Source organism: Bombus terrestris, chromosome 1 (assembly GCF_910591885.1).
Source record: "Bombus terrestris chromosome 1, iyBomTerr1.2, whole genome shotgun sequence".
NCBI lineage: Eukaryota > Metazoa > Arthropoda > Insecta > Hymenoptera > Apidae > Bombus > Bombus terrestris.
This window is the reverse complement of record NC_063269.1, coordinates 14,984,526-15,000,903: the sequence shown is the minus strand read 5'-3', so window position 1 is coordinate 15,000,903 and position 16,378 is coordinate 14,984,526. Positions and strand designations below refer to the sequence as shown.

At 39.4% G+C, this 16,378-nt stretch overlaps 2 protein-coding genes across 4 annotated transcripts in view; both read right to left on the bottom strand.

The window, feature by feature from the left end:
* The window catches only part of LOC100648546, a 396,941-nt gene that overhangs the window by 234,537 nt on the left and 146,026 nt on the right, over positions 1-16,378 (bottom strand). The gene's annotated exons all lie outside the window — the stretch shown is intronic.
* LOC125385810 lies at positions 9,496-14,885 on the bottom strand. The gene is made up of 3 exons (XM_048409449.1): positions 14,706-14,885; positions 13,297-14,499; positions 9,496-11,932 (listed from the first exon to the last, which is right to left on the bottom strand). The coding sequence occupies exon 2, from the start codon at positions 14,480-14,482 to the stop codon at positions 13,505-13,507; it is 978 nt and encodes a 325-aa protein (XP_048265406.1). The 5' UTR covers positions 14,483-14,499; positions 14,706-14,885; the 3' UTR covers positions 9,496-11,932; positions 13,297-13,504.

The window sequence follows — 16,378 nt, the reverse complement described above, 5'->3', positions numbered from 1 at the left end:
GCTGGAGTTTTTTTCTTAACAGAAAGTTATTTCTACCAAACTAGTTAAAATGACTGGCCTTTAAAAAATATGTAGTAATAGAATATTTTTACATTTACTGATTTATTACTTTCTTACAGAAGGACTTCCATGCTATGTAGTACATTTTTATTATTAATCCATCTGGGACCATGATATCTAAACGAGAGTTAACACGTTTATAAAATTATAGAACCAGTCATTTTGACTGATGTGGTATTTGTAATGTTAATATCTAAGTGATCGATTCGGAATTCTCCTGATAACTGATATCATTATGTCGAATGACACGCAGTAAAAATTTAAAAAACGTGTGGGAAGTTGTACAAAACGAAGAAACTGGTTAATTGGGGTTCGATAAACAGCTTGCAGTCATTTTGACTAGTATTGGTATAAATAGCCTTGATATAAAATTATTTTCAGTTTGAATACATAAAAAACAAAATAAAATTCATTATATTATTTCTTTAGCTATCGTTACGAAAGTCATTACACATCATTGCGGAAAAAATATAACACGAAGTAGGAATTTTAAAATAAAATTGTAAAACCAGTCAATTTGTCTGGTGTGGTAATTCTAGTGTTAAGGGATGCATCCCTAATCGCTGATATTACGAATCTATCAAAAAAATTACCAAAAAGAAGACACAATTTTTACTTTTTTACTTTTTAAAGCGTAGAATAAAAACACTCGAAACGAAGTGATGCAACATACGCGACACAAAGCGATCGTGGCATTTAAAATCGCGGAAAATTTCCGGCACGTCGTCCGTGAGGGATCCGAAATCAAAACTCTATTCAAGAATGTTCTCTCCGAGGAGCGATTTCGTGTTCTCTTTTTCCTCATCCTCTTTCTGCCCCTGTCACCCTCGAAATTACCCCTTTGTCCGACGACTGACGTGAGAAAGAAGCGACAAAGGAGCAAACCGCCAGTGCCGCATCGTCGCGTTGTTATCATTTTTTATCTTTGCTCGTTATCAGGCGTCTAGTTGTCGCGTGAGACCGAGAAACGACAAAATCTGAAAGCGTGAAAAAAATAAAGAAACGAGGAAAGAATAAACGTCGACGATAAAGAGAATTTCGCTGTTCGAAGTGCACTTACCGCGAAGTCTATATTGAGAATCACTCGAAACCATTCGAGGTTCCATGTGTGTCTAACACGCGAATGATTGATTACGAATTTTCAATTGGTTCATGAAATTATTCGATCTACATTTCAGTTTTCTTATTCCAAGATTATGTTGGATACCAATTATTATATGACAATAGCAGCATTGTTATAAACGCTGATGTATCTCCAAATTTTAAACGTTTTATCTAGTACCTCTTCACTTCTCAATATGTGTTGGAATATTTGAAGCCTCCGCGTTTTTCACATTTCAAGTAAAAATATAAAGGCTCGACGGACAGAAGCTTTGCTATTGTTGAGTGTTATAACGCGATGTTCCATTAGGCTAAGTTTATGTTAGGGTCGAAAACAATTGCTATTTTTAAAAAGTATAATATTAGCGTTAAGACCGTCTGCGGGCCAGTACTTGGATCATAAGTGGATAATTTGATTACAATTGTATGTATGTTTATCGCCGAGACTCTCTCATAAGTTTTGAAGTTTCCAAATCAACATGCAACGACCAACCTAGCGGTTCCTATGACATAACTCGGATCCTCTTATCGGGATGCACGTTTCACCACATCGATGTACAACTCTATACATCACTGGGCCTTCGTCCGCCTACCAAAGACACGACACGCAATAGAAGAGAAGATAAGAGATATTAAAAATGCTAAAATAGCGCATGTTTCGACAGTATTTCATTCAGGGAAGTCAAATTAAATCGTCATCTCTTTATAAATAGCTTCACACAGCGAAACTATTTAAATATCAAAAATCACAATCAATCAATCTTCTCCAATCACACATCAGAAGAGCGAACAGGATTTCTTACACTCCTCGATCAAACGTAAATCCTTTCGCTCGATTCCACAGTTGTTATATCCTTAATAAACTATTTTATTAATAAACGAAATCATTATTTTATTTAACTTATCAACGAATGAGAACCTCTCTACAACTCAATATTCGTCACATCAACACCATGTTTGAAATGTTTACTGCGACGAACGAATGGCAGTCGATTGCATCTAAAGGGATACTAGAAAAATTATAGATTCGAAAAACAGTAATGCGAAGAATATCAATAGAAAATTGTATGGTCGCCAGAAGCATTCTCTTTTCGTACTGTGTCTTTCTCTTTCCTTTCTTGCATGATTTTTTCTCCTCTTTTATTTGGACCACATTTAAATTTTAAACGCTTTTAATCTTTTATGCATGAGCCAAGGGTGCTCTTAAAATAAACACGCTAGACTGTCGCCAGCGAGCGTGCAATTCTATCCGTACTTTCGTTGGTTCTTAATTTTGTCCTCTTCGCGATGACGTTGATTATTATATTAAATTAATGAACACCCTTCGCGTGTTGTAATTTCTTCGCTGTTTCCACGTAATTTATTTATTCGATTAACTTTCACAATTTTTCTCTGTAAAATTCTTTTAAAGAGAGAAAGCTGCATGTTGTTTCGTTCCTGGGAAAAGAACAGCTTCCTGCGCACGTTGATTTATCTCGAGAACCTTAAGCAATTAAATATCCGATTATTAATTCCCTTTGAGGGTTACTGGCCGACGCTGATAATAGAACGTTGGCTCGACAATCGGATTACCTCGGACGATAAGAGGAAGGAAGAGAAAGAATGCAGTAGATGATGATGATTCTACGAAAGGCTGCCGTCTGAAATCGAGATCTCATCGAATCTCGAAAACGCCGATCGAAGACACGCTGCAATTACTCTTAGATGTTCGACCAACGATTCTTCTGCCCAATCTCAATTTTCTTTCCCTCTTTCTTTTGAATTGCGTATAGGGTGTCTCAGAAGAAATTAAACCTCTTCGCCTTTTTTACTACAAAATAAACGATGAAAAATATTCCTATCTTATATTTACCTTTTCACCCCGATTTCTTGCTTCCACAGTTCACTAACCTCGTAAATCTCCCTCCGATACTCAACCCTTTAAAAATTTCGGATTAACCGTAGAACCATCAATCCATCTCAATTTCTCAATCGTACATCGCCAAATCAGCAGGTACATTTTCTTGTTCTCTCTACGCTAACAGCCGGTGGAAGAAAGCCGAGAAGAAAGCGAGAGGATGAAAATCGTTCGAGCGACCCAGGGGATGAAACAAGAGAGAGACGCTTTTAATGCGGATGACGGAGAAGAAGGACTGAGCAGAAACGAAGACGAAGAGAGGAGTGCGAAGGCAGAAGCATGGCTGCGAGTGGTTTCTGACGTTTTCAATAATGTACCGATGAATTTACTCCCTTCACGTGCAAAAGCTATTAAATGTATTCGTAACGCGATTTCGCTACAGAATAACAAGATTCCTTGATTAAGCGATGACGTGACTGCGTAAATCATCGTACGTTTTATCATTGTATTCTAAGAAATGCCTCGTGGGATTAGTACATCCTGGTGCGTGATCAGAAAACCGAAAAACTTGAAGGGACGTTCGGGAATATTGCCTTTCTTTTTCCGAATGCCGATTGTAGTCGTCATCCATCAAAGGACCTGTGGATACGCATGCCGACTACGGATGAGACCCGTGTAACAAACCATAAGTAGTAGCACTGATTAAAACCGGTGCTCAAGTAATGAGTTATTCGGTAGTAATTAGCTTATTGTTTTCACTCTGTATCTAACTACGCATTGAAAGTATCGTTCTTTCGAAAAAGATCGGAAGAAATCAGCTATCTGATAATTTCTTTAGTTTATTTGTTTTTTTCCGCCAGTTCAATGTTATATTTGTATTTAACACGTTCATTCGAGTTGACACACACTTTTAGATTATGCGTGGTCTGTATGGTATCGACTTGAACGTGACACGTGAACTAAATATGCTGAAATTATGAAAAAGTATTTTATAATAATTCAAATTAAACATATATGTAATATTCACAATAAAGACAGATATTATATGTAAATTATTTGGTAGTATACAGTATTGTAGGAAATGAAAATGGAATCCGTAGCGGACATGTAACGCTTTCTTTTACGCAAAGAGAATATTCGCGACGAGCTTCGCCACATAGAGGAACCACAGTCGTAGCCATGTGCGCTCTAAAGAAAAGTTAAAAACGTGTCCCAGAAGCGTCGACGTTTAAACGTTTCCAGCAAAACCAGAGGCGAGGATTGAAACTTTGTGCTTTGTTGGCGGATATTAAAATCCCTCCCGATAGAAGTTTCAGTGAAGGTCGTTGGTTTTCGGACGCTGAGCAATGCAAGCGAGCTGGTCCAGTGTTTGTGGAACAGGAAAGGAGCAACCGGGGATGATTGAAGTGCTCCTTGGCGCTTAAAGCTTGTATAAATTTATAATTGACGAAGGTTACCCTCGGGGGCAGGGCTCCACGAGAGAATCTGAAGTATTTGCTAAGGTTGCTGTTGCAAGTTCGTCATCTTCTTCTTTCTCTGCTTCTACTTCTTCTCCTTCTTCCTTCTCTTCTTCTTCTTCTCCTTCTTCACGTGATGTTGGTTGATGTTAATAATCGTTAAGACACTGCAGTAGTTTGAGATAGATGATGTTTCGAGAAGTCTGTGGGGACGGTGACATCCATGCCGATTATATTTCACGATGAAACAAGGCTGTCACGCTGGAAGGTTTCCTGTAACGTTATTCCATCCCCTAGTGTACCGTAGTGTTATAAGCGAGATAAAACTCCACAGATATTTCATGGAACTTCTTCAGATTTCGCCATGTAGATCTCGCGATATTGCCTTTATCGGAACACTGGGTAGACTTGTTCGACAAATCGCGTACACTGGGGAGCATATACGGTTCATACAAATATATTTTAGGACAAGATTATAAATTACTCTCTTGAAGTTGTTGACAAAGAAATTACTATATTAGCAGTTTTTAGAGTTGAATCAACGAATTACCCTTATTTGAATACTATGTTAACTGTTCCCTTATAGTACGAATTTAGTTCTCGTCAATTGATCACTAAAGATGCGTTTACATTAGACAACATTTAAACGTTTCAAAGAATCCATGTGAAAAGTTGGTTTTGATACCTAAAAGTACTTGTAAATTTTACAAATCACCATTAATAAGTTTACAAGTCACCATTAATAAGTACTTTAAGACGATCATGCAAAATGGCTCTAGCCTACAAAACACAAGATAATCTATCACATTAACTCAATAAACTCTAAAAAGAAAAGTGTTCAACACCGGAAGAAAGAAATCAAATTTATTCATGACACGTGACTGAACTTTCAAGAAAGCACCCTCAAAAGATTCTGAGGGATCATTACGTACAACCATAACAGCACGACCACGGACTGTATAGAAGCGAAGAAAGCCCGTTTAAGGAGGTCGTAAACCGTCGAAGAACGACAAGAAGAGACCGCCTCTTTTTCGATAGTTTCGCGGCGACGAGACCTAACCTACCCCGTCTCCCTATTTCTTCTCAAAAATGTCCGATTTCCGGAAACGTCCTCCGGATGTACGGCACACTTTGCTGGAGCAAATCGAGAGACGGTGGCTTCCACCGAATTTTTCTACGGATGCGTCGCACCGTGAAATCGAGCCGGGAGAGAACTGGGTTTCATAAATTATTTACCGATTCTACGGAGAATTCGAGTGAACCACGAAGAGTCAGGATGGTATAGAAATTCAACGAGAGCAAAGGAAGCCTCGCGTTTACGAGAAGAATACCTCGGAGAACGATCTAAAGGACAGAAAGGGGTGTTCTGGATATTCTGGTGAAGCTTTTTGGAAATCACATCGTGTTGAAATCGATGAGTGCAATTGTGTTGTGAAGCAAATTTTGGAAATATTAGAAATAGTTTAACAATTAAATTAATGTATAATTATAGGAAAAAGTGATACTTTCGTATTAATTTTGAGAATGTTTAAATTAGAATACTCTTTTATATCTTCTTTATATTTGGACTTATCATCGACACAATGGTAGATAGCCTATCGTTATTTAGCCTTACTGTAATTTATAATTGGGCCAAAAGCTCGCTCACTAAGGTCCTCGGCAGACTGCTTGAGGGAATGTTTGGAAAGTCGACATCCGATGGTTCGAAGTTACAGAGTTATGAGGTTTCGATAATATAACTGTTTAGAGGCTGCGGGAGATAGCTGTAACTGATATCATCCAACTCGACGTTGTATTACCAAAGAATAGAGATTTTGTCTAGAGGATCTGACCAGGGAGAAAGACAGTAATGCCTGGTATCAGTGCGAAGAATCATCTATCCTAGAACCTTGAAGGAGTAAAGTTTTTATAAATAATATATCTAATATATATTTATACGTGCGAACTTCTGAACAGGTGAAACTAGAATAATACTCTGAATAATACATTAACTGAAGCCTTTTATTAATTTAATAGAACATTTGTCATTTGCCCTATGATTTATTAATAAAGTAATTTAAGAGTAAATAATTTTTCAAACAGAGAACATCAATTTTGATACAACACATTGATCTTCAAAAAGTAATTTTAATAGTATATTACAAATATATTTCGATAGTAACCTAATACTTTTGAAAGGCAGTACATATACACATTTGTCTCGCGATAAAAGAAATAGAGCGAAAGAATCAATTACACTCATCAGGAAGAGAAGTAAGAACAAACCAAATAAAAAGAAAGAGGGAGAAAGAGGGAGAGATGGGTTCAAGAAAACGGACACACTCGTTTCCCGGAAAAAAACCCACCTGACATTCTTGTTCCATATCACGTGCAAAGAAATCGTGTCGAACGTGGAACGTCCCTGTGACTTTTCCCAACCGTCCACCGTCTGTAACCAAGAAACGTATCGTATCCACGGATCTGACCTCAGGATCTTCCTTTTTCGTCCCGGAGAAGTTTCTTCGATGCACTTTTCACCACGACCCTCGTGTGTCTTCGTTTCTCGATCGTACTTTTCGTTACGTATCGTTTCTCAAGGATCGAATATCCTGCGTGAGAAAAAGAGACGAGATGCGAAACCGGTTAGCGTCGTGTTCGACACAAAAGTGCTAGACTTCCTCCAATCGTTTCCCGCTCCCGCAGTCACTTCCTTTCATCTTCTCTTCGCTTCACATCCTTATTGCTACAGGAAACACGATGACGCTGTCGTGTTAACATCTTTTGCCAACCAACCCAATTTCTGATGGTTTCGTGATTTTGTGGTTGCTTTGATAATTATTTGTTGAGAAACTGATTGTGTTTGAAATTTAAGAATGTACGGTGGAAGAACTATAAGAGAATTCTTTATATAAGCTATTATTGAGTTTTTGTATCCATTTAATATTTACTGTTAAGTTGAAAGAGAAAATATTGAATCGTATTAATTGGTATAAGAAAAGATGATATCGACATTGAAGAGGATAAGTGAAACTTGAATACCAGTAAAGTTAATTGCAAGCCAAAACAATCGAATTACATTAATTAAATTTCTTTTCTTTCAAGAATTTAAGGATCCCGGGGATAAAAGTTGTTTCCTCTTCGTGGAAATAAATATAGAAATTCTGAGTAAATATTGTAGATATTATATATATTGTAAATACGTATTAAATATATTAAATATAAATATAATAAATACGTATTAAATATATTAAATATAAATATAAATAAATATTAAATAAACGTATATATTGTAAATACGTATTAAATATGCATATATTGTAGATGTTAGAATGAAAAAGTAGGTATACACATATACGAATTGATAATGGAAAGAAATTAAATACGCAAGGAAAATCCATTTGTTATCTTATACAGGCCTAGGCAGGCATGACATTCCCAAATTCATTTCAGAAATTGGAAAAATATTTTTTCTAAAATAATGACAAGTGTAGCACAAGTGTTCAACTTACTTCAACCAATCTCGTTTCTGATCTAACTCGTAATTCCTCTTAAAATTAGACATGAACACGTCCTCAAACCCAAACGATAGAAGAAACCGCAAGTATAAACCGATCCACAATTTAATCTGACTCATTAACATAGGCTTTCATATTTAATTTTCTGACTAATCGCTAAATATGGCTATCAAAGAATGCTTTTAGCGATCAACTTGATAAAATGCAGTTAGCAAAAGTCGCTGAAGGCTTAAAAGCTTCATCATTCTGACCATTATATTTCTCATGCAATAATTATCAGGATCATGAAGTCGAATATGTATACTCGTGGATGTGCACACGTTTGATGCTGCTTAAAACCAACGTTGCAAACTTGTATGTGGTATGTGCACACGGACGACGTTTTCACGAGGAAACGAGGATGCTAATTAGTCGCGCAGCGAGGTGAATGTAGGCATCGCGACGTGATGAAGCCTCTTCGTCGTTTGCTCGTTCTTCTCGTTGAATCCGGGATCGTATTTAACACACGAGCGTGAGCGCCCGAACTACGATCTTTCAAATTCCGAAACATAATCATTCGATCGTCATATAATTCCTCTGAAATTTGATATAAAAAAATTTGATAAAAAGTCGCGATTACTTGAGAAATAATTGGACTATCTCTCACTATTAAAATTAATATTATTACTAAAAGTTTGCAAGTCAAGTGAGAGGTAAAACGTGAAAGATGCCAGAGGATTACTCGGCGTATTAATTTAACACTGCGTTTATTAACGTTACTAACGCGTGTTGCCTGGTCCGTACTGGGACTGTTGCCTCGAACTTGATGTCGACTCGGCTGATCATTTGCAACTACTGAACTCCTCGCAACTCGACTCTTGACTAACCACCGACTGAGGTACCGAAGGCATATTGATGGCCATTAGCCCTATTGAAGTTTCCCAACCCTTTGGGCCTGCCGGCACTTACGCTTTATCATAACACTGTACATATTTCTGCGACCAAGAATAGCGGCTACAATGAGGACCAAAGAGAAGCCGCTGGAAAGAATCGTTGTGCCTGAGCCGCGAAACGCGTCACGTTCGCCGTTAGCTGTAATTTTAGTAAGATGATCTTAGGATCATTGCGTGTCCCGAGACGTAACACAACCTAGTGCCGCTACACAAGAATCATAAATTATCAATTTTAAAATGTTTTTTTTATATAACAGTGTCACATATGGTAATATCATTTTACGAAAGCGTTGTTTCACGAACTTAAACTTAAACTCAATTCATTGATAATATTCGTTTTTAATTGCATTATAGTTTGTAATAGATGTTTCTTACAGCCTCGCATATGTACGTTGTGCCCGGGCCTGATTCTCGTTTATAAACAAAAAATAAGCGGCCATCACAGACGCACAACTACACAGCTACAAGCAGAAATACACTTGAGTGGTACCTGCAGTTTTTGGCGAATATCTCGGAAGCTAAGAGAGACCGACAGTTATATGTATAGGAAGAAGTTGTTCGGCATCATGCGCCCCACGACATATTAGAAAATCATCGAAATTGGAGACGTTGAGTTCGATCTGTACAGTTTATTTATCACTACGATATATAATTTCTCAAAAAACGCGGTTGTATTGAGTCAATGATTACCAATGTACTTGGAACTCTGGTCACGAGTCGAAATTTGTAACAACAACGTGATCGTTATGTGATAATAGTTGAGCGAAACTTGTCGAAGAACCTTGAAAGTAACAGGACCATAGGATCAAGATATAGATTGACTCCTTTTGTGAGATGTTTGACACGTACCTTAACCAAATAGGATTATCAGTATTTACTTTTATTTTTGTTTTTCTTTTCCTCACATCTTTGAAACACCAGGCACATTTCTTGCAATCTCTTAATGGACAGCTACAGCTATCTCACAGTTATCATTTTTTGTTGAGTGTAGCTAAATTAAAGTGTATGTTATCACTTTTTAAGATTTTGCTTTCAATTCTGTCTCTATAGGAACAGATATTTCAAAAAGAAATATTTTAATTTATTATTATATAAGACTCATTTTATCACTATTCTATGTTCTCTGTTTTGAGAATTACCAAACTTAATTGTAATTGTTAAAAAAACGCAGGTATTGCACTCAGTAAAATGAATATTGTAGTATCGCGGAAATTTACGTATAAATGTTTTGGGTTTGGATCTCCTCGATCCGTCCCCTTGCTATTCCACGCAATTGATCCCTCTCTTCCTGGAACATTGCGGCCCATTCGTTTTCAACCAGCTGCCTGATCTGCGGATCGTCCTGCGTTCTCATCTGCGTTCCAAACAACAACTGGAACGGAGTAACGTTGGTGCTTCTGCTGGGAGTTGCATTTAGGTATCTCTGTGCTTTTGTAACTCCAAATTCTTTTACCCTGACGTTAGGCGACCACCTCTAAATATTCTCCGGACAGTTGATACCTCTACTCTAAATATTCTCAGGACAGTTGATACCTCTAAATATCCTCCGGACAGTTGACACCTCTAGATATCATCCGGTCAGTTAACACCTCGCCACCCTGATAAGGATCTTCCAGGAACAATATCCCCTCCATCATTTTCATTGTTCCTGCTTAGTATTTAGACTCCGAATAATGATGGCCGAGCCAATCTGAATCATAAGCCGATACTGGAGCATTGTAAAATTGGTACTCAATGGCCTTCGACTCTTGAGAAATAAAGTTTTTATATATATTACCACGAGTGTTGTTTTTTACGTGACACTTTCTCCAGCTGTCTGAACCACTCGCCTGGTGTTGGTGCAGATAACTTCGTCAACGGGACAAGCGTCCGATTCACCCTTTCTACCTGACCATTGGCCCGCGGAATTCCAGTCGTAGTCCGTACATGCTCTATACATTCCTTATTGCAATAATCCTCAAAGGCGACAGCTGTAAACGCTGTTCGACGATCGGAGATGATTCTTCGTGGATTCCCAAAGCACACAGATTGCTTCTCCAAACCACTGATAATTTCTGCAGAACCCGTTGATTTGGTAGGGTACAGCCAGACGAACTTGGTGAAAGCGTCAACTACCACAAAGATATCCCCGTAGCTTTTCTTCGTAGTGGGTAATGGGCCCAATATGGTCGACACGATAGGTGTCGAGCGGCAACTCCCATTTTTCAATGGTGTTCAGCAACCCCTCCTTCTTCCCTTTCTTTCTCTCCGCAAGGATACAGTCGATGCAGCTCTGCACCACCTTTTCCACTTTCTCACGCATTCCCTTGAACCAGTAATCTCTTCTTAGTAGCGCCTCCGTTTTGGTGATGTCGAAGTGGCCACGTTCGTGAGCTCGTCGAACTATTTGAGTTTGCATCGACTTTGGGACGACCAATAGCGGCGCGTCATTTATTTCTCGATATAAAATCTCGTTCTTTAGGACGTACCCGTCGACCTCATGCTGTTCGATATTGTCTCCGATCTGCCGCAGGTCGTTCTCTAGCAACTGCACTTCTCTCAACCGTAGAAGCATCCCTCGTTCGTTCTCGTCTATTAGCATGACCTCGGTAGGGGATTTCGACTCAACGCATCGACATGCATCATACTGTTCCCAGGTCTATGCTCCACCTTGTAATCGAACTCCTCTAGGAGGATCGCCCATCTCGCAACACGTACGCACAAGTCCTTTTTCCGCATCGTCAATGCGAACGCCCCACAATCTGTAATGGTTTTAAACGGGATGCCTAGTAGGTAGATACGGATTTCTTCAGTGCTTTCACCATGGCCAGAACCACAAGTTCGTAACTGGTGTACTTCTCTTCAGCCGGTGAGGCCTTTCCGCTCCAATAGTATACGGGGTGAAAAACATTGTCCCCGCTATCGCGCTGCATCAAGATCACACCATATCCCACGCTGCACGCATCCGTATGCAACTGAGTCTCCTCTCTAGCATGATACAATTTTAATATTGGCTTCTCGCTTAACGCCGCTTTTAGTCTTCCAAACGCTTCCCACTCGCGCGACTCGAATCTGAACGGGACATCTTTTCTTAGTAAATCTGATAATGGTCTCGCGATGACAGAGTATCGGGGCACAAACTTCCTAAAATATCCCGCTAGGCCCAGGAAACTTTGAACATCCTTAGCGGATCGGGGCTCCGGGAAATTAGCGACGGCCCCGGGTTTGCATTCAGATGGCTGAATGTTACCGCCCTCGACGATGTGGCCCAAATACTCTATTCTCGTTTGCAGAAATCGAAACTTACTCCAGTTTACGAGCAGTCCGTGTTCGCTAGTGACATGCAATACTGTTTTCAGTTTTTAAATTCCGCTCGAAAGGTCAGTCGACGGCACAATCAGATTGTCTATGTACGTCAGCACTACCTCTGCCGCGATCAATTCTTTAAAAACCATATTTATGAATTTTTGAAAAACGGCCGGCGAATTGCATAGTCCAAACGGCATTTTAAGGAATTCATACTGGTCTGTGGGGACTACGAACGCCGTATACTTTTTGCTACTCTCCCCAACAGGAACATGAAAAAAATCCGTTCTTAAGATCCAACGTACTAAATACCCTCGAGCCCTGTAACGAATCTAGTTGGTCTTCGATCAAGAGCAGTGGATATCTGTCGTTTACTACCTTTCGATTTAGCTGTCTATAGTCGACGCAAATTCTAATCGAGAGGTCCTTTTTTTTACCAAAACGATTGGACTGGCGTAGTCGGAATGTGAATGGCGCGTATTATTCCGTCCTTCAGCCACGTTTTGATCTGTTTATCGACTTCGACCTTGTCTTGCGGAGATAGTCTTCGCGGCCTTTCGTAAATTGGAATATCATTCTGCAGTATTATGTTCATCTCGATTCTTACTTCGCGCGTTTTCTGTGGCCTATAACCTCGGATCAAATTTTCTATTGTCTGCTTATGTTGCACGTTCTCGACATGAGATAAATCCACCTCACGCGCTTCCGTCTCTGTCTATTTTAAGGACCTCCGGAAACCCATCGGAATTTTCGTCCTTTATTCTACGAATAGAGATATCTCCCCCCTTCATGTTTATTTCGATGGTATCTAGGAAGTCTGTACCTATTAACAACGAGCGTTGCATCATAGTGTTCGGAACTACGTGTATCGTTATACCATACGACTCACCGTCTATAACGATATTTGTTGAAAATTTCCTGAGCGTAAAATTTCTCTTAGACCCGATACTGTGAAATTCAACAATGTCTCGATTTAACTTGGGCGCTCCGATTCTTATATACTGATCTGCCCGCATCAAAGTTAATTCGTATCTATTAGCGCGCTCAGTTCGAAATTTCCAATTCCGACACTTTTACACTTCGCTCGCAGAAATTTCCGCGCATTGTAAACTTTTTTAGAGTGAACTTACCTAAATCGCCGCACTTCGATGCGATGTGTCCGTACCCTCCACATTTGAAACATTTAGGTCCCCTCGACTTGTTCTGACATTCTGCACACACGTGTTCTTCATCACCACAGTTGTAGCATCGCATCTTTTTCGCACCTCCAGATTGGCCGGGACTCTTGTTTTTTTCAACTCTGGCTGGCTTCGCAATCGACTTCGTCCTTCGGCTCTTCTACTCCTCGTACACGATTAGCCTCTTCCTTAACTTCTTGATGGATGCAGCACCATACAACGTAGACTTATTGACTTCCTTGTCTATTATCCCATCTATGATGTATTCTACTTTTGCTTCTTCCTCTATATCGACATAACTGGCTATTTTAAGCATGCGATACATGTAAGCCAAGCATGCCTCGTCGCTTTTCTTTCTCATTTCTCTGAGTTTCTGGTGTACTTGTCGACTATTAGACTTTTTTGAGAATTCTCTAATCAGTCCTTTCTTCAGCTCATGCCAAGTCCTGGCATGACACTCGAAACTCACGAATATTTTCGCTGATCCTTTTAGCAACTTTCTCGCGTAGATCGCCTTCTGACCGTCTGACCACATACACGTATCCGCGACTTCTTCGAACGACTCGAAGCATCGCTCCACATTTTCGCCTTTGTCGCCACTGAACGACTCTAGTGTGTCTTCAACGTCTCTGAAGCTCAACATCGAAGCAATATGTGCCTTTTGGTAATGTTCGTCACGGTCCGGGTACACCGTCGCGTACCTCTCTTGTGTTCTCGTACATCTTTTTTTATCTTCATCTTCACTTCCGTCGTCGCTCTCTTCCTCCGACGATGTATTGTTCCCTTCCAGGGCCGCCTGTAGCCGTGCGCGTAATTCGGATTTTCTCCCTGTGACCTTTAACCCCAAGCTAGCGAGGCGCGTTCTCAACTCCTTCGTCCTCAGCTTCTCGAGGTCTTCGTTTCCATCTTGATTACGCTCAGCTCTTTGCTCGCTCCTTAGGTCTCGCTGGTTTGTTGATTCTTCAGCGCGCTTCGATCCCTTTGGAGTCGATTGACCAGCCTTACACGCTCGGTTCAGCCTGGCCATCAGCACTGATTTCGAAGATATCAGCAGATTCAAACGTGCGAGCTTACTTCTCAGTTCCTCCAGCATCGAACCCTCTTCACCCGACAATCGTTCGTCCTCAACGTTTGCCATTTTTATCTTTCTCTACCCTAGCACAAATAGTTTCGTTAAACACGTCATTCTCTGTCTTGTTTCGATCCCGACTGAGCCCCCATTTGTATATCACGGAAATTTAGGTATAAATTTTTTCTGACACTATTTATAATTTGTAATTTATTTACTATAATTAGTTATACAGATATTAATGAGACAGAAAACGATGATTGTTTAATATGGAACTAAATGTAAATCTTACTCTAATTCGACCACTCTCGCAACTGAACAACGCCAACAATCTCTCTGCTACGCTAGTAACTCATGCAACTCGACAACTCTACTCTTCGACTCCTCGATTAACTCTGACCTCTCGACTCACTCTCCTTCTCGATCAACCGTCCAACGATCCTCCAACAATAACAACATTTTTAGATTCAAACCGTCCTGTTAACTAGCAAGAATTAGGTGACTTTAGTCACATAGGCTTTTTTCCCTATGTAAACTAATGACCGAAAGACAGGCGACATTGTTTTGGTCAGTTTCTAACCAGGCTTTTTCCTCACGATACTATAATATTGATTCTTATTTATTAGTATTTATTAGAATCCTTATCGTAACATATTATAAGTTGTTTATTTCTTTTCAAATAGGTTCTCATTTGTTTGTTCGTACATTACTAAAAAATTATTCAAGAAGGAACTCCAGCTTTGAGTATCGAAAATATCACTACGTACACCAATTGCTAGTTGTCAAACTTTAAACTGAAACAGCCGTAAATGCACGTAACACATGCAATGGTTATTCTTAGAGATAATCTGTGCCAGTGGCATTTAAGTCATCCATTTTCGCAATTCAAATATCCAGTATCAAGTTTGCCCTGATTTGAATTTTGGTTAAACATAGAACACACTTAACAATAAATCTGTTCTATCAATTGTACAAACATCTGAAAAGCCAAACACCTAAAACTAAATCTAAACCATTTAGGATATGTACTTACATCTCGATTTATAAGTATTTTATCTATTATTTCCTTACAAAACGAAAGAAACTTTTGGGACAACCTGTCCCAATGTAAATAATGTTTATGTAGTGTTTTAAGTATATAAGTATTATGTTTATAAGTGTCCAAATATTTACTTTCGTGAGCCGATCTATTTAGGAATCTGCATATTATCTAGAATATTAAAATTAGTATCAGATATCAAAACAACATAGAAAGAAAAAGAACAAAATGATAGAAGAAAGTGATGTCTCTATGATCTGGATCTACAGACAAGATATTCAGCCTAATTTAATGTCACATAGCGACAGTTAATCGTTATAATCACGTCGTTTACGTGACCACAGAGCAATTTTCTCGGTTGTTTCTTCATGTTTGGCCGTTCCAAATGGTCCCTCATGATCGTTGCAAAAGAAATTGAGCCGTCTTCGTGCTACAGAGTATACACACAGACAGGTAGTAAATCGGCCAATTAGAGTTGGTCGAGTTCACACAAAATTTCTCACCAGTCGACCGCTTAGCCGGCCTCTTAGTCGACCGTTTAGTCGACCCGTCTGTAGCCGCCGTAACACGGCATGCAACTCACGTAAATCGTTGGTCGATTACACGTCACTGCAACTGAGCTCCTAGGGAAATAAGAAACCTCCCCTCCGCTCAGATTTGTACAGACCCCTTGCGCGAGGGAATGGTTTTACTACATTGAGATGCATAACAGTATTCGTTGGGTAAATTTTATGTAGACACGGCAAGTGACAACAGTAATTCGTTGAATGAAAATGGGATGAATATCGCAGAATTGGCGAGAAACGGACAATTTCTTCCCTGAAAACGTTGTGATCAAGTGAAAGTTCCATCATGCGAAGGTTTACATTTTTAGGCACCTCTGTTTCTTCTCGGTCTTTTAATTAAATCAACAGAATTACTTTCGC